Here is a 24830-nt window from a genome sequence, read left to right as displayed (position 1 = left end):
GGCTCTGTGGCTCCTACAAGTCTCTACAACGGAGCTCGCACCAAGGGCATGGCTTGGGAAGGACTAGCTCCCTCCCAGAGCTCAGCAGACACACCAGCACCGCTGCCCTTTAAGGCATGTGTGCTTTCTTTCACTATAAAACAACATTTTTTATTATGATTATTATTAAATGCACTTCTGGGAAGCTTGGCCCAGGACCACCCCGGGAGGTGGCCAAGTCGTCCGCAGGGCAACATGGCAGCGCACGGTGGGCTGCAACCCCAGCTGCCATTTTGCTGCCGTTAAGCAATACCAGAGAAAGAGTGCCAAGGAGTTTTACCAGTTCCTGAATCCAATTTATAGGAAGAAGAAGGTAAAGATGTGGATATTAATTTCTGGAAGAATAACACTGCTGGTTTTAGGAAAAAAAAAGTCAGTTTCTACCAATAATTGTATATTTCCTTAAGAAAAAAACCCAAACAAATAAGCCTTGGGTTTGTATAATGACTATTCAGTCAGACTAACTAATCTGTGACAGGCAGTTTCTCTTATTATCTTCCCACAGGCAGGCAGCTTGGGGGTACGCCAGCTCCCCGCGTCAGGGTCCAGCGGGGGTGAGGAGCAAACGCTGCTCTACATCCAGCCCCAATTTCGGCATGCACGTGTTCAGAGCGGGAAGGGGGAAATGCCGGTGCTGGGCCAGGCCGAGGGGAGGGGGTAGCTGACAGAAAGGCTGCCCTGGAGAAGGCGGTGGATTGTATATGGAGCCCATGGCTGTGGTTTGTGCAGAGCAAAACCTCGCTTGTAGGTTTCCCAGTGACAACTGCTTCCCTCTGCGGGCAACGGCGGTGGGCTCCATCTGCAGCTCCTCCCGTCTCGCAGGAAAAGGTGTTAGCCTGGCAACCCAGATCCGCTTGCTGGCTCTGCAGCAAACTTCCCGCCTGCCGGCTGGGATGAGTCCCCAGCACAGAGCCCGGCTGTCCGGGAGGATAACTGCGTCAGGGAAGTGTGAGGTGCCAAACAGCCTCGCGCCCGGGGACACGCAAACAGATGGGTGCGAGAAGCTCTGTCTTAAGACAGCGAGAAGCAGGCAGCGATGTTGTCTGCTCGGCTGTCATATCCACCTCTGTGATAAGACAGATGGCAAAAGGATCCCTGGAATCACATACAGGGATTAATGCTGTGAAATTTTTGGCTGCAACCAGGAGCACTGGGGTGTAAGTAAGTGTAACGTTCAGCTTTGGTACCGAAGCAGCCCCCGACTACAGCCATACTGATGTAGAGGATTTTGTTTCAACTCAACACAGAGACAAGCGTCAGCCTCACAGCGTGGGGCTGAGCGATACGAACATCTGCCAGCTGGAGGTGGGTGCAATGCAGGCAATCGGTTTAGGAGTCTCCCATCTTAGCGATCCTCATTAAAAAAAAAAAAAAGAGGATCAGGAAAAACCTGCATTTCATTAAGAAAACTGGTATCTGTTTCCTGTTACTAAAATGCACAACAAGGGAGTAAACTGTTGTGTCACGGGTGGAAATGCTGGATGGGATTGACTTGCTGAGGTAAATCAACATGACTCAGTTAACTGTTTTCAGAGACCTGCTGAGATTTACACCAGTTGAGGGGCCGGTCCGTGCCATCTCTGTTTCTGGTTTAGCCCTCCAGGGCTTCTGAGGCACGAAGTCCAGCAGGAGACACAGCAGCTTTGTGCTAGCTGACTGATAGAAGCCAAAGCGTAGCACACACAACAGCTCTTTCAGGGCGGCGCAGATGCTCACTCCCCAGGACCCCCAGCCTGCCCCTCCAAACCCACCCAACCCTGCTCGCCGGGATGACATCCATGGCCAGGTTGGCATCAGCGTGCCTTAGCGTCATCACTTTCCCGTGTCCAGGAAAGAGGCGTCCGGGTGACTGGTCAGAGACAGCAGAGGCAAGACGCACCCCTGTATTTTTTGCAACCCTGTGACTCTTCCCTGAGGCTTGCGTGGCGTGAGTGCCCGAATCAGTCAGGTGAAAGGCTGCTCTGAGAAGCTGGAGGTGGCTAAATCAGTTTGTAGTTGGATGCAATATATGCCAAAAACGTTCAGGCCGAAGAGGTCATGTTGGGTCTCATGCGATACTTGGGGATTCCCTTGGGGAGATCTCTGACAGAGTGAGGAAGCTTCGGATTATTACAATGTGAAAGTTTGGCACAAAGAACACCTAGTTTCTTTAAAAAGGTTCAAGGAAAAGAAATGATTTTTTCCTTCCACACGTCTTTGTTTAGCATGAAACCAATGGCTGCCCCTGCATTTCTACCTCTCCTTTCCCCACTGAAAGAAAATGTCAACAGCTCCTGCCTTATTTCCAGGAGAGATTTCACCTAAGCTGTGCTGGCGGGGGATTTGGAAAGCATATGATTTCAAGCTCAGCACATTACAGTGCTTCTTTTACTCTTTCGTATGCATATGCTGAATAACTTAAGGCAAGATTAGAGTGGATGTAAGGAGTAAACTTTTTACATGGGGTCTAAAGCTTATAAAGAAATCCCCAGTCCTCCAGTTGCAAAATATTTGTCACTGCTAATTAGGGTTACGACAATTAAAAACCCAGACTGTTGTCGCTCAAACAGCATAGCACAAGCAGTAGGGCATATGTTGTAGGGCATATGTTGTGTGTCTTGTTGGATGCAGGAAGGCTTTCTTTTCTCTCATTCCCTGCAAAGAGCTGAGCTGTAACACAGCTTTCAGGCAAGGATCACAAGCAGCTTCAACTGCGTCTCGGTAAAGGTAACGTCCGGTTTTCTCTATGCAGCTGAACAAATGATTTTTTTTTACTCCTGAACACTGGCATGACGGAGCCTTAGTTTTTAAAGGCAGTGTAAAAATCTGAATTTGGAGTAACCTAAGGAAAACATCAGGGAGTTCTCAATAAACCCTACGAAACTACCCCCCAGAATCTGATTTCCAAGTATGTGGCTCATCCTACTGCTTGGCTACATGTCAGGCAGAGGACCAGACCTCAGCACTTGAGGACCATCAGGGCTCTCACTGAGGCCCAGTGAAATGAAGATTAACCTGTAGGTCATGGGAGATGCTTTGCATCTTTGATAGCTGAGCCTTTGCTGAGCAGCTACTAAACTAAAGTGTAAAATGCAATTAGCAATTATTTTAATGAAGCAGAATTCAGCAATTTAATGTAGGCAAGAAGCCAAGTAAGAGGAAGAAAAAATATGTCTGGGATTTGACACAAAAAGGAGACAGCGCTCCTTTCAAACCTCCTGTATGAGCCACTGGAGTTTCCATCTTGCTCTTTGCTTTTATGTACCAAAACCAGCACTTTGCACAGTTGGGAGAGAAGGCATAGGCTGTGAACTATCTTTAAAAAATAATTTTAAATAGGAAGTTTAGTTTTGTCCCGTACCTGTGGTTTCACACAATGTTAACGTGCTCTGCCCAGCACAGATTGCAGTCTGTGTCTCCAGCATGCAGACATTCATCACCACCAGCATGCACGAGCCAGCACTCCCACGCATGCCATCAACAACTTACCTGAACATCCAGGCAGGATTTATCCCATAGGGAGCTTTGTGGGTGCAGCGATGGGGGAGAGGAAGCATGTGGGGAGCTTCTGGTGTGGCAGCACAGGTTCCCCTTTCTGCCATGTTGATGCAGACCAAAGCGCTTTCGCGCTGACTGTTCACCTCCACGCTCTCCACCCACCTGCTTAAGACTTTGTCTGCTATAGCTGACTCCACTTTTTGCTTTCTATCCCTCTTTTCCATTCAGGGCTGTCCTTTTCCCAGCCTGCTGCCCAAACTGCTCCAGCCAGAAGCATCACCTTCCTGGAGGAGAAGCCATCTCCTGGGGAGCGGCATTGCCCCATCCCTCTGTAAGAACCCCAGCGGAGGACTGGAGCGCATCTGCATCTCCACTAGAGATGAGCAAACCCTACTTCCATCAGCTTGAATATAAGGGGTTTTTTGCATGGTGACAGGCACTGCTCAGATTTCCTACATTTTAGCTAGCTAATTTTCTACAAGAACTTTGGCAGTGGGCAGACAATGTCCTGCCACCAGACTTTATTTCTAAAGAAAGAGATTGCCAGGGCCCTAGCCCTGCCAGCACTGTTTGGTTTTCAATGTTATATTCAACGGCAGATCTTGGGGAAATTTTATTTTTATGTCGTTTAAAAAATATTCCTTTTATTAGATTTTTTTTTCATGAAAAGATACATTGCAAACATAAGATAAAGTAACATAAATTAACAAAGTTAAATACGAAACAGAGTTAAAAACATAAACAATAAAGGAAAATAACTTAGTTCAACACAAAAAAAATAAACACAGAAATGTAAATTATGAACATATATAACATAAATGAGCACACAAAACATGGCGGACCACACCACCAATTACATGCTGACACAGACTGAACACGGGAGCTGCGAAGTGGCTGTAGAGGGTAAGAAGGGGAGCGGCTGCTCCCGGCGTGGAGGGTGCTTACCCATTCTCACCAGCGCCGTCTCACGAGTTATCCCCGAACTCCTGCAGAGTGGGCCCCGCTCCTCTGGTAAGGCTTGGCTGACAAGCTAACCTGAGCTTCTCGCCATGACCGCTGCTCGCAGTGAAGCTGAGCCACCATGGGTTAGGTTCCTACATCTGATATTGCTTTTTTCTCTCTTCCAGCTTACATCGCTGTGGGAACTGTTCAGAGCTGCACCCCAATTAAAATGGGTATTGTCCATACCCACTTTATTTTGTGAGGATTTCCTAAGCTTCCTAAGCGAGGCGTTGAACTCTGCTTTGAGAAAACACCACTGTGTACAGCACAAACCGGGAGCTGACACAAGCCCTGTACTCACCCACTCCTAGAACAGCTTCGTAACGGTTGGGGCTCTCCTCTACCATCCCACCAGCACCAGGAGGAAGATCCTCTTCTGCTGTGGAGCAGTCTGGGCTCCTTGTATCTGAGAATGTGTTCAAGCCAATTTTGGCATTAGTTGAAGCAGACTACGGACTGCTTAAACTTACCACACTGAAGGAGGGCACTTCAGCACAGCCCTGCCAGGCGGGCAGCCTTGGGCTATGGATCCAGGGCCCGGCCCTCCCTCCGACAAAAAGAATGGGAAGACAGAGGCACAGATGGATCACTACAGCCAGTATAGAATGGTGCAGTAGAGCGTTCTTTCAAGCCACCTCAGAAAATGCCCTTACTGCATGTTGCTGGTCTAGCTCTCGGGCAGGGTGCGATTCTGTTCTTTCCTTTGTGTGCAATGGACTCAGTTTGTTTAATTCCCTTCAGTGGGACTGGGACCCAGGTACCGAAATACTGTAACACAGGAAAGGTACCTTCCTTCAGCGGAAAACAGAAAACACATTGGAAATATCAAACCCCTCTGGAGTATCAGAATAAGCTTGGCTGAAATCACAGCAGGGTCTAAGCCTGCCCTCCCCCCAAACACCTTGCTAAGGTCCTGGTTCGGTATCTGCAGCTAACAGCTAGACCCGCCTGTAGTGGGAAGGTACCAACTTGTATCTTCCAGACTTTGTATGTGGATGGAATAAGACAGTAAATGAATAGTAAGTATATCCTGAATTCCCTAGAGCGCCTTTTGTCCAGAAGGATCCCAAAGCACTTCACAAACTGTACACGCAGGGACCACTCACCCACCGCTGGAAGGTAGCGACCTCAGGGGTGAAAGGCAGCTGCCATTCTGCGCCAGCAGCACTACACAGCGGTGTTTTTAGGAAGGGAAGTGAAGAATAACTTATCCACTAGAAACGACGAATACTTATCTTTCAAAGGAGCCCCTGTATACAGAACAGACTGCAGCGCACATGCAACCCATGCAGCCCACCGCTTACCAAACTGACAAGCGTGCAGCGTAAGCCTACACAGCGCAGAGATTTTCCAGGTAAGCTACTATGCCCAAAGCAGGAATAGAAGCGACGTATTCAAGCATGCAGCAACCAGTCAACACATGCACTGTGCAGGCCGTGCACCCGGTCCTCCGCACCGTTAGCTACTGACACTAGTTATTGCATGTAAGAGAACAATCAGACGACAGGTTGGAAATGTTGACTGGATCCCCTCACGCTTCGGGTACGTTCTGATGCTTTCTATCACCTACGTAATGCAAGTACCTTTTCCCAGTAAAAGCCAGTATTTAGTAATCACTGGAACAGTGGAGCAAGCACATTTTTTTTTTAAGTAAAATGTCTTCCAAAGACAAAAATAACCCTTTTCCCAGATGTCTGTTCTTGGTGCCTAATCTAAGAAACTTTGGCATCTATTCCTATATCCTTCCCTTCTCGCTGTCTGTTCTGATACCCACTTCATTAGCATCTTACTGTATCAACTTTTTATACTTTCCAGTTTTTCTACCACTATTCTTGACCCATAAAGGCTTAAACCTTTGTCTTTATTATATTGCAGGTCATGAATACTTTTCATGCCCTCAGATGCTGTTATGCAAGCTGATAGAGCCGGGAAAGTGAAAAAGTGGGAAAGCTGGTAAGTATATGACAGTTCTATGAGATTATCAAGGAATCAGTTAAAAAGTGAGCCCTGATGATATCAGGCAGCAATTCTTTCTCCAGCCCTATGCCTGCTTCATTGTGTTCGTGGTTAGTATTTGTAGATACATCACAGTCATACACAGCTGTGCAAAATATCACACAGTTCACCCAAGAAAGATAAGATCCCATCAACACATTTCATGTGTGTGACAGCATACTCACAAATTAAGAATAGGACCAGGACAGTTAGAATGCGACTTGGACTCTGATCCAACAGCAGACAAACCGAGAGGACATAAAAACCAGCATGAGGCAGTAGCAGTGGCCAAGGGATGAAGCTGAGGATCAGGAAGATGGGAAAGCGGCAGCGGGGAAGAACAAGGGTAACAACATGGAGCTGGAAGAGAAGACTGCTGACATCATCCTGGAAGGGACAGCCAGGCAGGCAGGGTAGACATTAAGGCTTTCATAGCTGTATAATGAAAATTAATAGATATGCATGGAACTGAAACTAAATGTGTTCACTGGGTACTGAACTGGGATGCACTTACAGTCCTGAGCCAAGGTTAGTTCAATAAGAAATAGCCAAAAGATACCAGAAAATCAAAGCAGAGGAAATGTCACCATGAAAATGCCAGTTTGCACCACTGCAAGGAGGAGGAGGAGGGCGTTTCAGGCCTCAAACAGAAAGTATCCTGGCCACTGGCCTTGACAACTATATCAAATACAAGATCTTCAGTCGTATTCCTGCTCCTGGAAAAGTCATCCCTAGGTGAGAAACCAAGGTGGGACACTGGCTCTACACTCGGTAAGGATGTCATGTGGGACTTTGTCTCCAGTGCTTCTGGATAAGGATATAAACCCACCCCGCTGCTGCTAATGCAAGGACCGCAGCAGCTCCTGCTTACCAACTTTTGCTTTCTGCCTACTGCAGCTCTGTCTTGTATGGCTAATGAAGCTGGGCCAGTCTGTCGATTCAGTTATTCACCTACGCCCGGGAACTGAGACAATCTTCGGTCTTCATTGACTTGCTGTCCTGTACAAAATGTCCCATCCATAACATCCAGGATTCTTTAAAGAAAGCTCATTAGAAAACTTTTATTCTTATGTTCTTGATTTACAGTCTCCTTCCTGTGCAGCTTCAACACAGACCAGCTCTTCCTTCACCTTATTCTCGTTTTGCACTGAAATGAATTTACCACCTGGAAAACCTCCCTGCTTCTTCATACCTGACTCCTTGATGCATTTCATACCATAGAATCATAGAATCATAGAATTGCTGAGGTTGGAAGGGACCTTTAAGCTCATCAAGTCCAACCTTTAACCTACCCTGACAAAAGCCACTTCTAAACCATGTCCCTAAGTGCCCCATCTACCCTTTTTTTAAACACCTCCAGGGATGGTGAATCCACCACCTCCCTGGGCAGCCTATTCCAATGCTTAATAACCCTTTCAGTGAAAAAATGTTTCCTAATATCCAGTCTAAACCTCCCGTGACGTAACTTGAACCCGTTTCCTCTCGTCCTATCACTTGTCACCAGGGAGAAGAGGTCAGCCCCCATCTCTCTACAACCTCCTTTCAGGTAGTTGTAGAGGGTGATAAGGTCTCCCCTCAGCCTCCTCTTCTCCAAGCTAAACATGCCCAGCTCCCTCAGTCGTTCTTCATAAGGTTTGTCCTCCAGACCCCTCACCAGCTTTGTAGCCCTTCTCTGGACACGCTCCAACACCTCAATGTCCCTCTTGTAGCGAGGGGCCCAAAACTGAACGCAGTACTCGAGGTGGGGCCTCACCAGTGCCGAGTACAGGGGGATGATCACTTCCCTAGTCCGGCTCACCACACTATTCCTGATACAGGCCAGGATGTTGTTGGCCTTCTTGGCCACCTGGGCACACTGCTGGCTCATATTCAGACGGCTGTCCGCCAACACCCCCAGGTCCTTTTCTGCCGGGCTGCTTTCGAGCCACTCCGCCCCAATCCTCTAGCGCTGCATGGGGTTGTTGTGACCCAAGTGCAGGACCCGGCACTTGGCCTCGTTGAACCTCATACCATTGGCCTCAGCCCATTGGTCCAGCCTGTCCGGATCCCTCTGCAGAGCCAATCTACCCTCAAGCAGATCAACACACCCGCCCAGTTTAGTGCCATCTGCGAACTTACTGAGTTCAGTGCATTCGATCCCTTTGTCCAGATCATTGGTAAAGATATTAAAGAGAACCGGCCCCAGCACCGAGCCCTGGGGGACACCACTTGTGACTGGACACCAACTGGATTTAACTCCATTTACCACCACTCTCTGGGCACGGCCATCCAGCCAGTTTTTTACCCAGCGAAGAGTACACCTGTCCAGGCCATGAGCAGCCAGTTTCTCCAGGAGAATGCTGTGGGAAACAGTGTCAAAAGCTTTGCAAAAATCCAAGTAGATAACATCCACAGCTTTTCCCTCATCCACTAAGTGGGTCACCTTATCATAGAAGGATATTAGGTTTGATAGGCATGACCTGCCCTTCACAAACCCATGCTGACTGGGCCTGATCACCCTGTTCTCCTGCATGTGCCGTGTAATGGCACTGAGGAGGATCTGTTCCATGACCTTCCCAGGCACTGAGGTCAGACTGACTGGCCTGTAGTTCCCCGGATCCTCCTTCTGGCCCTTCTTGTGGATGGGTGTCACATTTGCCAACCTCCAGTCAGCTGGGACCTCCCCGGTTGTCCAGGACTGCTCATAAATGATGCAAAGTGGCCTGGCGAGCACCTCCGCCAGCTGTTTCAATACCCTTGGGTGGATCCCATCCGGCCCCATAGATTTGTGCACCTCCAGGTGCTGAAGCAGGTCCCTCACCGTTTCCCTTTGGATTACAGGGGCTTCATTCTGCTCCCCATCCCTGTCTTCTAGCTCAGGGGGCTGGGTACTCAGGGAACAACTGGTCCTACTGCTGAAGACTGAGGCAAAGACTTCATTAAGTACCTCAGCCTTTTCCTCATTCTTGGTCACTATGTTGCCGGCCCCATCTACTAGAGGACAGAGATAATCCTTAGTCCTCTTCTTATTGCTAATATATTTACAGAAACTTTTTTTGTTGTCCTTGACAACAGAAGCCAGGTTTAGTTCTAGCTGGGCTTTGGCCCTCCTGATTTTTTCTCTCCATAGCTTCACTACCTCTTTGTAGTCCTCTTGAGTGGCCTGCCCTTCCTTCCAGAGGCCATAGATCCTCTTTTTTTCGCTAAGTTGCAACACTAGCTCCCTGTTTAGCCAGGACGGTCTTTTTCCCTGACAGCTTGTCTTCTGGCACATGGGGACAGCCTGCTCCTGCGCCTTTAAGACTTCCTTCTTGAAAATCATCCAGGCTTCCTGGGCTCCTTTGCCCTGGAGGACTGCCTCCCAGGGGACTTTGCCAACCAGGCTCCTGAAAAGCCAAGTCCGCCCTCCGGAAGTCCAAGGTAGCAGTTCTGCTGACCCCTCTCCTTGCTTCTTGCAGAATTGAAAACTCTATCATTTCATGGTCACTGTTCCCAAGACAGCCTCCAACCTTCACATCCCCCACAAGACCTTCCCTGTTTACAAACAACAGATCCAGCAGGGCACCTTCTCTTCTCTACCACATCTCTTCTCTAGATCTGGTGTCTTCTACTATGCTGACATTAAAATAAATGTCCCGAGTCTTTTAAGTCTCACTACAGGCTCACATTTTCTCTAGGACTTAACTGGAGGGCTCCTTTTCCCGTTAAGTATTATGCTCTTTACAGACCTTAACAAAGAAAGACAAAATACAGCCTGTAGCTCACCCTGTGCAAGCATGCATGTCATGCATGCCGTAGCTGCTACGGCAGGCCTGGGCACATCACACCTCTGCATACACTGTGCTGGGCCGCTACTGCTTGAGGAAGGAGATCGGGAAAAGAAAACACACGGAAAGGGATTTCCTACAGACTCCAATATCCAGCCAAAAGTCTGGCATTTGCATCTTTAACCCCCCCACCCCAGTCCCGTGCGGCACACTCTGGCTGAGGCTGTTGGTTTTGCCTGGAGCTGCCAGCTCCTGCCATCGCTTGGGCTGAGTTTCCTAAGGGGCTCTGGCCAAGAAATGCCTCTTGCTTGTCCCAGGTTGTGCAACTCTTCTCTCCATCCTCAGGCAGTGGAAGAGAGGCACAAGAGCTTCTTTACCTTCTTCAGGTAAAGAGCTTTTTCAGTCCATGAACGTAACGACTAACAGTGTGCCACATCAGTCAGTTCAGACAGAAGTTTTAAAAATTCTGAATAAAAAATATATCACTGGTCTGGCCACTCTCTTGTCCTTTAAAAGCACAGAGATTGACAAATCTGGCCCTCTCAAAAGCTGTACATGTGTGTGCACCTTTTGTTCTTAAAGAAATGTCAGCTGGGAATAAAATGCAGGGACCTTCTCAGCATTAGGTCACCACCTCAATATTGAGTCAGAAACTTTAAGACCAGTTTTCTTACAGGGGGAATTCCTTCCTTGGAATATAACAATTTTTGGAAAGTTTGAATTCAAGTCTGAGTATCATACCCTCAGCAAGTTTGTTGATGACACAAAACTGGAAGGAGTGGCTGGCACACCAAAAGGCTGTGCTGCCATTCATCAAGACCTGGACAGGCTGAAGAGTTGGGTGGAGAGGAACCTAATGAAGTTCAACAAGGGCAAGTGTAGGGTGCTGCACCTAGGGAGGAGTAGCCCCATGCACCAGTACAGGTTGGGGGCTGACCTGCTGGTCAGCTCTGCAGAGAGGGACCTAGGAGCCCTGGGGGACAACAAGTTGACTGTGAGCCAGCAATGTGCCCTTGTGGCCAAGGCGGCCAGTGGTATCCTAGGGTGCATTAAAAAGAGCATGGCCAACAGGTTGAGGGAGATCATCCTCCCCCTCTAGAGTAGGGTCATTCTCCCTCTCTGCTCTGCCCTGGTGGGGCCACAGCTGGAGTACTGTGTCCAGTTCTGGGCTCCCCAGTTCAAGAAAGACAAGGAACTACTGGAGCGAGTCCAGCAGAGGGCTACAAAGATGATCAAGGGACCGGAGCACCTCTCTTATGAGGAAAGGCTGGGAGACCTGGGTCTGTTTAGCCTGGAGAAGAAAAGACTGAGGCGGGATCTCATCAACGCTTATAAATATTTAAAGAGTGGGTGTCAAGAGGATGGGGCCAGGCTCTTTTCAGTGGAGCCTAGCAACAGGACAAGAGGCAATGGACGTAAACTGGAACACAGAAAACTCCATCTGAACATAAAGAAAAACTTCTTTACTTTGAGGGTGACAGAGCACTGGAACAGGCTGCCCAGAGAGGTGGTGGAGTCTCCTCTCCGAGATATTCAAAACCCGCCTGGATGCGTTCCTGTGCAACCTGCTGTAAGTGAACCTGCTGTGGCATGGGGTTGGACTAGATGATCTCTGAAGGGCCCTTCCAACCCCTACCATTCTGCATGATGCTGTGTGCGTGATCACGGCCCAGGCTTATCTAAGTTACCTGCGGAGGGTAGTATCCATAAGCTTAATCCCTGTTATTGCTGGAGTAATCATTGCTCTTTTAGAGATAATACTCAGAATGATGCAACAAAGGAACCCCCTCCTCTTTCCCCTGTTATTAAATGTAAATGGCCACCAGCACAAGTTAGGCAGAGACTTGGTGGCTTCCTTTGCAAGACAAAAGCAGCAGTGGTTTCCCTAAATGTACTCATTAAAATATATTTTCCTTCTACTCTTGGCCCTGAAGGATCATCTCAGCTTATGAGAACTAAGCTTCTGTCTATCTGATTATTAAATCATTTCTAAAGCAGATGGGAAACTACAGTGGTTTAAACAGCTAGGCTGAGACTGCAGGGCTAAAAATAGTATAGCAGGCTCCTTTTAATTAGTAAGATGATCAAATATGACAGAAGAGAGCGATGTAGATATATGGATTTGTGTGTATGTGTGTCTTTAAAATTAAGTTATTACCTCAATACCAGGTATTATTTATAACATATATGATACATGATGTCTGATTTTTATGATGCCATTTATCTTCACTTGGGAGAGAAGACAGGCTAACTCTGCCTTCATAATGTCAATCCTTGCTGTATTCAAAAGGAAAATTGTAATAAGATAAACCTGCCACCATGCGCAGTGCCATCATTTTTTTAAATGAGGTGGATTAGTAAGTGCCCCGATGCAATAGACTGCCAGATCTGCAACTCCCTGAGATCAACCCTTCCCCGGGGCTCCCGTGGAGAGCATGGAAGAGCCAGTCTAGCTTTACACAGAATCACAGAACCACAGAATGGTTTGGGTTGGAAGAGACCTTAAAGATCGTCTAGTTCCAACCCCCCTGCCATGGGCAGGGATACCTCCCACTAGACCAGGCTGCTCAAAGCCCCATCCAGCCTGGCCTTGAACACTTCCAGGGATGGGGCATCCACAGCTTCTCTGGGCAACCTGTGCCAGTGTCTCACCGCCCTCACAGTAAAGAATTTCTTCCTGATATCCAATCTAAATCTACCCTCTTTCAGTTTCAGGCCGTTACCCCGTGTCCTGTCATTACACATCACACACCTGTGATTTCATGGCACTGGAGCCTGGCATAGGGCCGAGGGGTCAGAGACCATGATGCCTATGGCTGCCCACTTATTTTTGAGAACTCTTCAAAACATGAGGGAGGGGAGAAAAATCTGCAGCCCCTCTCCTCCAGCAGTGCTGGGCGACATGTACCCTGTAGTGATCTGCTCCATCATGCAGACGTGGCCCTTTGGTGTTCACCAGATGACTGATAACCATGACGTTTGGTCCTGGGACCACACAGCCGCTGCCCAGGCTGTGGTGGGGGGGCTGCCATGAAACACACACTGACGCTGCAGCTGCAGACCTCAGGCAGGTAAGCTGGGGAGGTTGCGGATGTCTGGCACGTTGGGCGCTAGGTCAGACAGACGTTTCCTTGCTCCAAGGGGAGCCCAGACAGGGAGGCACTGCAAACTAGGCCCTTAGCTACAGGAGGACCTGGCCAGTGGTGGGCAAAATCCCCTTCTTGGCCTTTGCACAAAGGTATCAGCTGATACTTTGAAAGGACCTGGAAGTAAAAGGTGAACCATTGCTGCAGCAAAACCTTGCTGTCAGTGTCCTGCTTAATGCGGACCGCATAGCATCTGGCTTCCAGAAAGATTTGGTGCAAAAACTCGATGCATTCACTAGTCATGAGCTGCCTTCTCCTGGTCAAAAGTGCCAAGCCAAGAAAGATGAGGCAGTGGGGTCTTGCAGGAATTGAAGAGCAGTATAAAAAAAAATAATCTGTAAAAACCTGTACTTTCTTATTCCCCATTGATCCCCTTGAAGGTGTCAAGCCTCTGGCTGGCTAGTGGGGCTCCATGGTGTCTTTCTAAAGGATGTCAAATGGTCTAAGGTTAATCTCTGTCTCCTGGGTTGTAACTCTGAGATGAGCAGGAGCCCTGTGGGTAAGACGACTTCCACTTGCTCCAAGTCTGCAGTCCCGAAGCCAAGCTGCACAGCTTTCCACACGGCACAGAAGAGCAACTCGGAAGAACTGAAAGATTTTTCTGGGGAGGGGTTTAACCCAAGTAAGAGACAAAAAGCCTGCAATATTGTTTGCAGTTTGTCAACAAAGCTTTCCTGTTTCTTTTTCTGAAGTGTTGCATTGTTTTCCTGTCTTTCTCAAACAAGAGATGGTGAGATCCAAGCAGCTAGAACAGGCAAAACTAGAGAGTTTAATTTTTTTCACTCAAGTGAAGACTCGCTGTCTAAGGAGTTGGGCATGTCTGGCATTCTGGCTACAAAAAGGCCTTCTCTGGTATGGAAAGCACCCCTCCAAGTACAGCATCAGCAGCAAGGAAGGGGTCATGAACCACAACCTCCATGCTCCTGCTCTGGCTCTACACCACCTACATTGTTAGAGGAACCAAGTTCCCCAAATCTGAGTACAGTGATGCAAAAGGAAACCATGACATCATTAGATAGATGTTTTCCCTGTGTTGCTTATCTCAGCTGAAAAGTTATAGCAGATTTTAAACAATTGTAACTGCTTTATTTGGAGAAACAATGAGCTAAAAATTATTCAGGGGAGGTTCTTAAAAGGCCTGAAGTGCTAGAGTACTACAGGAAACAATAACAGATTGACACTGGAAGGGAATTTGCTCTGTATTTTAAAACACGTTTTAAATATTCTTATGACCTTACCAATAATCATGGTGGTGCAGAAAGAAAAAACACAACCAGACTATTTTATTGCCCGCTGTAACCGTCTTCGAGCTATTCTTCGACTAATAATTTTTCCTGATGTTTTTGCTAAATGACATAAGTCTTCAATCAAATTCTGTTCTTGAAATCCATATTTAAATCTTGAAATTCAAATGCAATTTACCTTAAAATTCACATTTTTATCCAAACCCAAAGTTCTGCAGTTCCGCCCTGAGTTTTGCATTACAGTTCCACTTCCCATAGCTGCGGCAGGATTCCCTGGGGAGTGGGAAGGCTGAGGGCACGTCTGGCTGGGCAGTACCCACCAGGCTGGCTCAGGCCTCCGGGAGCTGCCCCCAGCAGGCAGCGCATCCACCAAAGCACCCAGCACTACGAGGCCCGTGGCCCAGAGCACGTGCTGCCAAGCCTTCAAGGACCTCAATTCAGTCATTTCCCAAAATGCTGTGTCACCTGCCACAGCGATATCTGAAAATTTCCCTGGAGGTCTACTGTGCCCTCCCAGAGGCAAACAGAGCAGCCCAGCCTGGAGGTGGCCCAGGTCCACAGCCGGTCTGGGAGCCACAACTGCATCTCAGCAACAGCTCCCTGAGGCAAACAAACTTCTAGCCCTGGTTGTTCTGGACATTTCTCTTACAGCCATCACTGGAAATCTGACCTCATACTTTTCTGTTTACAAAATCAGTTTAGGGCCCCCTCCTGAAAAGAGCTGAGTGTTCGAGCTCTGTTCCAGCCAAACCTTAAGCATATGCTTAACTTCAGCACGCCTGTGCAGGGTCAGCTTGAATATGTGATCCTGTAATGTGCAATCACTAAAGTATAGTGGAGCTCTGGGAACGAGGGCCACTGTATTGCTGCACTCCTACACAGTCAGGGAACGACAGTGCATTTTGGAGAACTAGAGCATGCAGAATTAACTTTGTCTTAATTTAGTCCCCTGAGTACGCCATAAAGTTACTGCTTTGGTAATGCTGTCCTCCGAGGACATTATGACATGCCAACATAGTGACTATTTTCTCATCTGATGGTAGTGACAGACTGCCATAATGCAAAGTATAAAAAATTCAGACCCTTCCTAGTTCTGGTAGCCACTATGCCATCAGAAGATGACATTTTATATCTGTATTAAGAAAAACGAAATAAAATTTTTACGGTATGCTATCCGGTAAGACAAAAATGAACTAAAGTGCCAACCAATCTACAACAATTTTCTTTACAGGTACTTACATTATAATTCTACCATCGCAAACTCAGCTTGTCAAGTTACCCTTCAAATCAAATGCAAGAGAAAAATCCATCCTTGGCTGTGTTACTATAAACCCAGCCAGTCTAGTAAAGTGAGAGTAACTCTTCTATGTATTTGGCAAATCTGGAAGCAGAATTTACCACTCGGTGTAAATATTTCTGCATAGTTTGTTTAAAAAAAATATCTTGCCTATTCCTCTTTCTGGCAGACTCTTAGAAAGTAGTAAACATGCAGATGGGCACAGTGATATATTTTGTATCAACATATTTTAAATGTGTGCATATGCATTAGCTATATAAATACATTCCTCAGGAAGTCTGCCAGTGGATATACTACAAAGCTCTGCGTGTTACATTCGGGTTTGCTAGTGCAGTAGCATGGCAGCATCAGAAAGAACCCCTCCGGGCTTATTTGCTCTACGACAGCTCACACTTACCTGCGTGGCTTCCCCTTTTCTATCTGTACGTACAAATGCTTTAATATTTATATGCTGTGTGTATGTATATAGCATATATAAAAATATACATACATACACACACAAATGCAAGCATATGTACTGTATATACACATAGTCCAATGCCTTCATTATAAAGCTGTTACAAAGCCATAACAAGGTCTATGAACTTTCTATGAAATAACTGTTCTGTACAGTAGCCTCTACAGGAATCAACTGCTTGATGACTCTCTGCTGTCCCAGTATCACCTTACAATACCTGAAGACCACAGCAGTATGCTAAAACTATATGACGTACCAAGTCGAAGTGTTCTTGATACTGAGCAACACAAGAATAATTCCCCACTGACTCAGTTGCTGCATCTCCAGCTCCAGCCCTGTCCTTGTTCTGTGCCACTCCACGCACACAGCCCGTCCCACCCCGCGCTGCCCACTATCCCTGCTCCTCCACCACGCTTGCAGCATCTGCCTCTGATCCTGCCCCCTCTCCCTGCTCTTCCCTTGCTTTAGAAAATCTGCTGCACACGCAGATCCCTGAGAGCAAGTGGGATGAGTGGGTCTTGCTCAAGCTCTGGGGTGCTGCCCTGGGGGGGCCGGAGAGAAGCAGCCCCAGACAGTGCCCAACGCCACCCCATGCTGCAGCATCCCTCTGCAGGCAGACCAGCTTCCCCCACCGTCAGACTGGCTGGAGTTTGGAGACTGGCAAAGGACAAGATAGGAGAGGACATCCGTCTGCTGCCCTTGAGATCCCACTGTCCCCTTATCTAAAAGGTTTAACGGTGTTGCGTTTCTTGCCGTTACTGTGCTCCTTTTCCGGTATCGATATCATGAACGAGTCAAAGGGTATCACCCATCACTATTTACATGAGCACTGGCAGACGGGGGCAATGGAGGAAGCGGCTGCAGAGCTGTGGGTGGATATGTATGTGTATATACATACGGTATCATTAACCATGCATGGAGGTCAATACGGATACTGTTGCGATGGCACTATGAGAACCATGCTCTTCTACTTCATTGCGCAAGGAAAAGCCACAACAAATACTGTAGTGGGAACACAGCAAAAAGACAACCTTGCATTTAATTCTAGACAAAAATCAATTTGCTTTTGCAGTGATGATAAGCTAGAATGAGCGTTATGGAATTCTGCTTCCCTTCCCACCCCCCCTTCTTTAGAGCTACTATTTAGATGAGCTAAAGTATTAAAAGAGAAGCTACAAAGATGCTAGCTGCAAAAATAAAGGATGAAATAAAAAGTTAAGCATCCACATTCACCCCAACTAAAAATGAAGTTCTGAGGAAAGGGAGGAGGGAAAAGAAAAGGAACTTACCACACTGCGAGTGAACTTTTCTAGAGAAGTTCTACGACCTTGCTCATTCTCTGGCTTAACAGGGAAAAAAGTGGGGAGAAAAAAATACAGAAAAAAACCCTTCAGCTTAAATGCAGTTTTTTAAATCAGCAGCAAAATATAAGGAAGCAGCAAGGGGAAAATGTTGTAAAAAAATGTAAAAAGCAGAAATCAATGTTTGCAACAGCAAACAGAAGAAACCAAAGCCCCTTAAAGAATGAGAGACATCACTACTTTTACTCTTGGAGAATGTCACCTTTTCTCCTGTGAGTTTTTTGGATGGTTCAAACACTGTCTGTGCATTGCTGTGTCTCACAGCTATTGGTATTGATTTCTTGTTCATTGAATTTTCCTTCTGTGGCTGTTTGAGCTGGGACCTCTGATTCTGGTTAACATCTGCCAAACAGCTGATCAGAGGCTGCCATCTACTTGCTTAGAGAGATGAAAAAAACCACAGCAACTTTTACAATATTAAAAAGCAATGTGTGAGTGAATACAGCGCTGGAAGAAAACCACCATCGCCAGGGAACCTTCACTCCTCTATTTATCCAGAGGGTAGAAGCACATTTCCAATGAATTTGGCTACATCAAACCATAAGACAAGAGTATGTAAGTCTGTGCAAGGCCATGGAAAGACACAGGCAGATTTGGCGCACTGATATTTTTGCGTCTGGAGTACAGGACTATTCATACGCAAGAAGACATTCAACTTCACTGTGAGAAGACAAGCGTGTGCATCATGGCTTTATTAACTTATTCCTGAGAAGGTTGCTTACTGCAGTGCTTCGTTCATTTGGCACAAGGGAGATCTAATTGTCAGTAACAAGGAAGGACTAAATAATTTATTGGCATGCCTGCTAGAATATCTAAGAGAAAAAATTGTTATGAAGAAGAGAAGAAACTCAATAATATGAAGGAAAGCTCATTACAGTCAGAAAGCTGTGGGAACTGCTGATTTGTAGGAGAGAAAACTTATTTTAATGTGGCGGGCCAGTGAAATGGAGGTGATAAGATGGAAGTAAAACTGCAGCAAAGTGATAAGGAGGTACATACAAGGGAAAGCCACAGTAATGATGGTGTGTGACAGTGCACTGGAAATAAGCATTGCACTGGAGGTCCTCATCAGAGGTGCCTCCCTGCCATATCATCTGCCACAGATTCAGCTGCAGTAACAGTGCCCACGGTAAGGCACCAGCGCAAAAAACAGATAGGGAAGATGTAAGGAAGTCAAAAGCATACCAGATAATTTGGATGAGAACTTGTGTAGGTGAGTCTAGGCAAAGCCTTGTGATTCTTCTGCATGTCCATCACAGCTGCCATAAACAGCAGCCCTCTGACATCTACAAGGTTAGTCTGAAGCCCACCAGGCAGAGATGGGGCTGATTCTCCCTGCCGCATCGCCAGAGATGAGACCGGAACATAAGACCCTTTTAAGACAAGTAATATTCTTTGCCTAGAAGGAAGAGTCAAGCAACCTCCCCACTTACAACCATTTGAGGAAACCACACCATCAGCTCTGATGTCCCAAAAGAGGTATCAAAAGTGAAAGCTAGAGGCACATCATTTTAGCCAACACTGAGGATGGAGTCAAGGCCTCAGAGCACGTACCAAGTGACAAACATGTCATACCCAGTTCAGTGCTCCCCAAAGAAGTATTTAACATGCGCTAACAGGAGAGTTAGTTGCCTCTCCCTGCATGTGAGAGAGAAAAGGGAAAAGAAACGTCAGCCTCAACTCTTCTGCTGAGTGTAGCAGTGCAAGTGCTCAGAGCATCACAGATACCCTCCCTGAAGGAGCCTCAGGGGTGTCCCCACACCCCGAGTCAGCAGAGGTGACAGAGCGAGGCTGCGGTCCTGCTGCCTCCGCTGAACACATCACAACGAGCGGGACTGAGGACAGCTGTGCATGGCCATGCACCGGGCCTCTGTGCTGGTCTCCCGCAGGGGTGGCAGGACCCACTGTCAGCCAGGGCAAAGGCACACTTTCACCCAGGAGAAGAAACACCTAGACAAAGGACAGAGTGCTCTGTGAGGAGCATGGAGCAAGGCACTTGGAGTCTGTGGCATTGCATTGCTGCAGGCTGGAAAATCAGCGTCTGACCCAACTGCATTTTTAAGTGGAGCTTTGGCGTGCTCTGGGGGCAAAGGAGAGCCAGCTGCTGAAAACAGGACATACTGTGCCTCTGCACTTACCGTCAAAATTTAGCGTCTCTGTTTTTGCTAGCAGCAAGGTGATACAGCTTCCCGCCCAGCAGGAAGGCAGCGCAGCGGTCTCCAAAGATGATGAGCACCTTGTTGGGGTGCTGAGAGCTCGTCTAGCACAGGGGGCCACACACAGGGCTGCTTCCCTACCATGGCTGAAGACATGCGTGGGGAAGCAGGCACAGAGAGCACCGACAGCGTCCCACAGAATCGCCTTGAGGGCACAGGCTGCCACAACCCTGCGCATTTGGCATGGGGACGGCAGGCGGGGACCAGCTGGATGCGTGGAAAGCTCATCCCCATAGCATCCAGCTCTGAGTCAAAGCATGACATTTTCTAGAAAAATAAAAAGCAGCTGAGGCAGGCTGGCTGAGGAGTGATGAGCCGGCTTGACCAGCGTTCATGGCCGTGGGTGTGGGTGCTGGCTGTACAGCTCTCTGGCTCTTCCTGCCTGCTTGCCCGCAAAGCGTGTGGCTGGCAGCCGGCTGCGGAGGCAACTGCCTGCCCACACCCCTCCAGCGCAGCGCAGAGGTGTGGAGTCTGCCTCGCACAGCAGAGGAAGGAAATTCAAAAATAACGAAGTAAGAAAAGAAATAGAAATAAAAAGAGGCAGAGTCAGACCTTTCTCAGCCCTGTGGGCAGATCTGGGGCCCTGCGGAGGAAGTGTCTGGCAAGGCTGCGGACCCCGGCGCCCTGCCTGCGGCAGCACCACAGCAGCCTTTGCACAAACGCACACCTTTGCGAGTGCAAAGGGCAAAGGCGGAGAAACACATGTGCATGCCAGGTCAAGCAGTCCTCCTAGGTGCAAAAAAAAAAGGCCATCTTTCCCACTAAATACACCAACAGACTCTACCAGCTAATGTGCATTTGGATAAAATATGAAACAACCACCCCCCGCTGCAGATGGAAACCTCTCAGCCCAGGTAGGTGCAGAAAAACAGATCTCACCACTTAGGGGCCATTCACTAATTACTGACTGTCTCCTCAAAAATTTCCTTTTTTTCATGATTAATTATTTACCTAGCCATCCCAGTTTTATGTTCCTTTGTGTAGATTTTGCTGGCACAGAGCAGTATAAGTAGAAAAAAACTTAATGAAAACCAGCTGACACTGATTATTAAAAGTAATTACGAGAAAATTGCTCAGCATCTTTACAACGTTCAAGCCAAGTTCTGCCACTGAATCAAACTGGTCGTGGGTGCCCCAATGGGACCAAGTCAGGGACAGAACCTGTGGTAGGAACCTTCCTGGGCAATACAGAGCAGTCAGGACAGGGGGTCTGGATACAAGCAATGCTTCAAAAGGTGTGTGCTGAAAATGGAGCCTGTCCCTCATGGCATGAAGCTCCTAGCCATTGCCTTGCTGACACTTTTTGCCAGGGTTCTGAAAAGGCATTGGGAAATACATCCAAAAGCTTGGTCTTCTGAACTGCAGGTCTGCAGAAATCTCTCCCTGCCTCCCTCTCTGCACCCCAGGACTCATTTTGTTGGCTATTGAATCCTTTTTTTGGTATGAGAGTTTGGGGTGGGGTTTTTTTTTGAACTTGCTGAAATCCACGTGTTCCAGAGGGAATGGTGTCAGCGAAAATAAAGGATAACCACTTCCCTGACTCTGGCTCAGGAAAAGGTCAGGAGCAGGTCTTGGGCTTCTCAGGCAGTCATGTACATCTGTCGAAAGCGAGAAAGCAAAGGGCATGTACACTGCAACCAAATGCCTGGAACAGTATTTTCCATCTGTTTTGTGTCCATTTGCACAGGGCCACAGAGAACTCACCCCTCTCTGAACCAGCTGCAGAGGAAAACAACGCTCTCAACCAAGCAAATACCAACCTGCTCTTCCCCTGGTACGATGGGGCTCACTCTTGTGGCTTTGCAGCTCGTCTGCACGGCAGCTGTGCCCGCCCTTCCGTGATGCTCCCTGGCCTGCAGGCAGGGATGGACGGCAGGGAGCCATCCCGTGCCAGGCTGCCATGAACACCCGAGCCGAGACAGCTCGGCTGCTGCTTCAGCTGGCAGTCAAGTGCCCGCTAACTCGGAGATGCCCACCACTGTCATCAATTCACCTTTACGGGGAGTAATGGGAAGTGCCTCAAGGTCTTTTCTGTTCCTTTCTCTCCCTTCTCCTCAAAAAATAACTAGCACAGTACGTCTGGCTGCTCCTTCACCGTTAACAAAGCTCCTGTGCACCCCCGCCTCCTTTCCATGGTGCACTAACTAATCCACGCTGCTCCTTCCCCAGGGAATAAAGCCCTGCTCTGCAGCCAAGTCACCCAGCCCAAACTCCTCCTTGCCTCAAGCGAGAAGGTTTGTCATGGCACTGGTTCTGACATGAGGCTCGCTGCTGTCTAAGGACATCCAGCCACCACCTTGGCTGCCATGAAGGAGGGCTGGGGGGCGTCGTGGTGGTGATTACCTGCTGTCAAGTAGCCTGCAGTAACGTGCGTATCAGCAGAAATAGGAGCAGGCCGATGCTTGACTCTGCTCAGCTGGAGTGGGGTGTGTTGCGCAGATACACAAATAAAATGCGATGAGTCGGTCGGGCATCTCAGAACCATCCAGCCCTTCGCTGCTGAGCCGGCCACTTCCAGCGGACCCGTGATTCCTATCTGCTGCAGGGGGATGGCTGGGCATGGAGGTGCAGAGCTCAAACTGGGCCGGATGTACAGCCGTTCCTCCCAAGAACAGGGCTCTGTCCTTGTCCCTCCTCTCCTCCAGCCTGGCAGGGGAGGAGGACTTCTGCGCGAAGCAGGGAGCTACACCCAGCTTTCCCCCTCTGCAGCACACTGCTTCCAATCACACCCTTGCTGGAGGCCAACCTCATGTTCCCCGCTGAGCGCCATGAATCTGCAGGATTGAGGCCAATAATACTGTGGTTATTTGTAATAACGACACTGGGAAGAACGAGGGGGAAAAAAATCTAAAACGGATTAACGAAGTATGCATGCCTGGTCTGTACTCTGCCTATGTCCACTGTCTTGCATCAGTTAGTGGTGTGAACAATATGTTCCTTTTATCCTCCCTGGTGCCCCTCATAATTCTGTCATTGTATCTCAGTCCAGACCCATAACTTCTCCTCCCTCCCTCTCCTCCATTGCTGCACTCCCGGAGCAAGGAGGGGAAGCTCCCACATCTGTGGCTATTGTATGGTGTGGAAGAAAAGTAACTCTTTGAACTTAGAGTATCTTACAAATCTCAAAATGTCAAGCATGTTTCGAGGCACTATTCAAGCCTTGCCACCTCTCCACTGAGCAGGTCACTATTATTTTTCCCATTTGATAGGGAAAAGGATATGGAGCAGGCAAAGTTGAACCTTCTTTTCCCCAAGGTCACACAAGAAAGTAAGTGGGGGAACCAGGGGATGTGCATGGATTTTGTGGCTCCCAGTCCTGTGTTTTAGCCACACAGCCAACCTTTTCCCTTCTCCTGCCCACTCAGCTTGCCACAATCGAGTGCTGGAGTGCAAAAGATCCCAAATGACATAAACTTACCCACAAAATATTTATGCGTGAATCTCAAAGTCATAGAGACATTCATTTCCTTTGTGCAAGCAACTCTTTTAGCCCCAGTGTATCATGCTGTGCTTCTGACAGAACTTATTTTCAGTAATAAAAATCAGGCTATGTCATATCGGTGTGGTATACGGGCAACGTTAGACAATGTCTTTAGGGCAAGACATGCTTATGCCCCAGAGAGATGTACTCATCAAGTCTTAAAAAACTGCAGTGAATTTCTACTCAAAGCAGTGAACCCAGCCCTTTGTATGCAGGCTGTAAACCAAATCCTCCATCCACACAGGCTCTGATATGCCACTGGGTTTCTCTTTTCCTTCCCTCTGCTTTCTAGCTATTTAGAGGAATTTTAAAGGGATGCCTCCTCAAAGCTGCACTAGAGGTACTGAAGATCTTACCATGTAGCTCAACGTACAGAAACTTCATGTTCTTTCTGTCAGCATCTCTGTACCTACACTGCTTCAGAAATGTTCACTGGCCCAACACAATGCAATGAGACTGCAAAGAGCTTTACAGATTCTGGAGTAACATCAACTCCCCTCCCGCATCCATGTGAAGCTGGTGAGCAACCCACCTGCACAGACCTACTCCTGCTTTTCTGTGCGCCTCGCTATGTTTACTAGTGCACCCACGGCTCTTTCTAAAAGAAACCTGATTCTTACTTTCACGGCTGTGTTAACATGACACCAAAACCTGCTCCTCCGGCAGTTTGTGGGGGGACGAGGATGTCACGCTGACACATCCAGGGCTTGATCTGACAGCGAACAAGGATTGCAAAAAAACCCAACCCACCTCCGGTTTGAATGGGCTCAGCTGGGAGGAGAAAACTCTCCTGCTTTGCAGCACATAAACCCTCACGTGTTCAAAAGAGACTTGGGGGTGGGACAGACCCCGTTAGCTGATAGGGGTAGGAAGATGGCAAAGGTTTTTTATGCTTTATACCATCAGAAGACTTTGCCTTGCACCTCCTTCTTTCCCCACAGCCTCTGAACTCTAAGTCAGGTCTAACCTTTTCAAATGTAAGCAGCACTGGTTGATGCTGTCTCAAGCCAGACATTTTGAAACACAGGGCTGACTGCTGCCCTCCATTACCTTCCCCTAATCCACCTGCCAGTAGTCCCAGGCACAGGAGACATAGGGGTTTGTCTTCTTTTGTCACCATATGCATGCTTTTAGGGCACACAATGACAATCAGGACAAAAATACCACTGGGATTTCATTGTATTGTGCCGATGCAATGTAATTTGGCAGCACACAGAGAATGCAGCAGAAAAACAGCAGGGAAGATGGTGATGGGAAACCACACGCTCAGGCTGCAGGAGTCAGGAGTCAGTTTATGTACGATCCTGGAAGCCAAACGCAAGTGGGACATGTACACGTGTCCACGCATGCACATGCACACAGTCTGACA

General features: G+C 47.9%; 1 protein-coding gene across 7 annotated transcripts in view; it reads right to left on the bottom strand.

Annotated features, from left to right (window-relative positions):
* The window catches only part of RGS6 (regulator of G protein signaling 6), a 292576-nt gene that overhangs the window by 5968 nt on the left and 261778 nt on the right, over positions 1 to 24830 (bottom strand). For 6 of the 7 annotated variants that reach the window (XM_063331466.1, XM_063331460.1, XM_063331462.1 and 3 more), the window contains one exon: positions 17693 to 17746. The exons of the other annotated variant lie outside the window; for it this stretch is intronic. In XM_063331466.1, the coding sequence (XP_063187536.1) occupies positions 17693 to 17746 (54 nt within the window). The remainder of the gene's footprint in view (positions 1 to 17692; positions 17747 to 24830) is intronic. 7 annotated transcript variants of the gene reach the window in all.

Source organism: Chroicocephalus ridibundus, chromosome 4, assembly GCF_963924245.1.
Source record: "Chroicocephalus ridibundus chromosome 4, bChrRid1.1, whole genome shotgun sequence".
Classification (NCBI taxonomy): domain Eukaryota; kingdom Metazoa; phylum Chordata; class Aves; order Charadriiformes; family Laridae; genus Chroicocephalus; species Chroicocephalus ridibundus.
The sequence above is the reverse complement of the archived record's forward strand: the minus strand, read 5'-3'. Positions and strand labels throughout refer to the sequence as shown.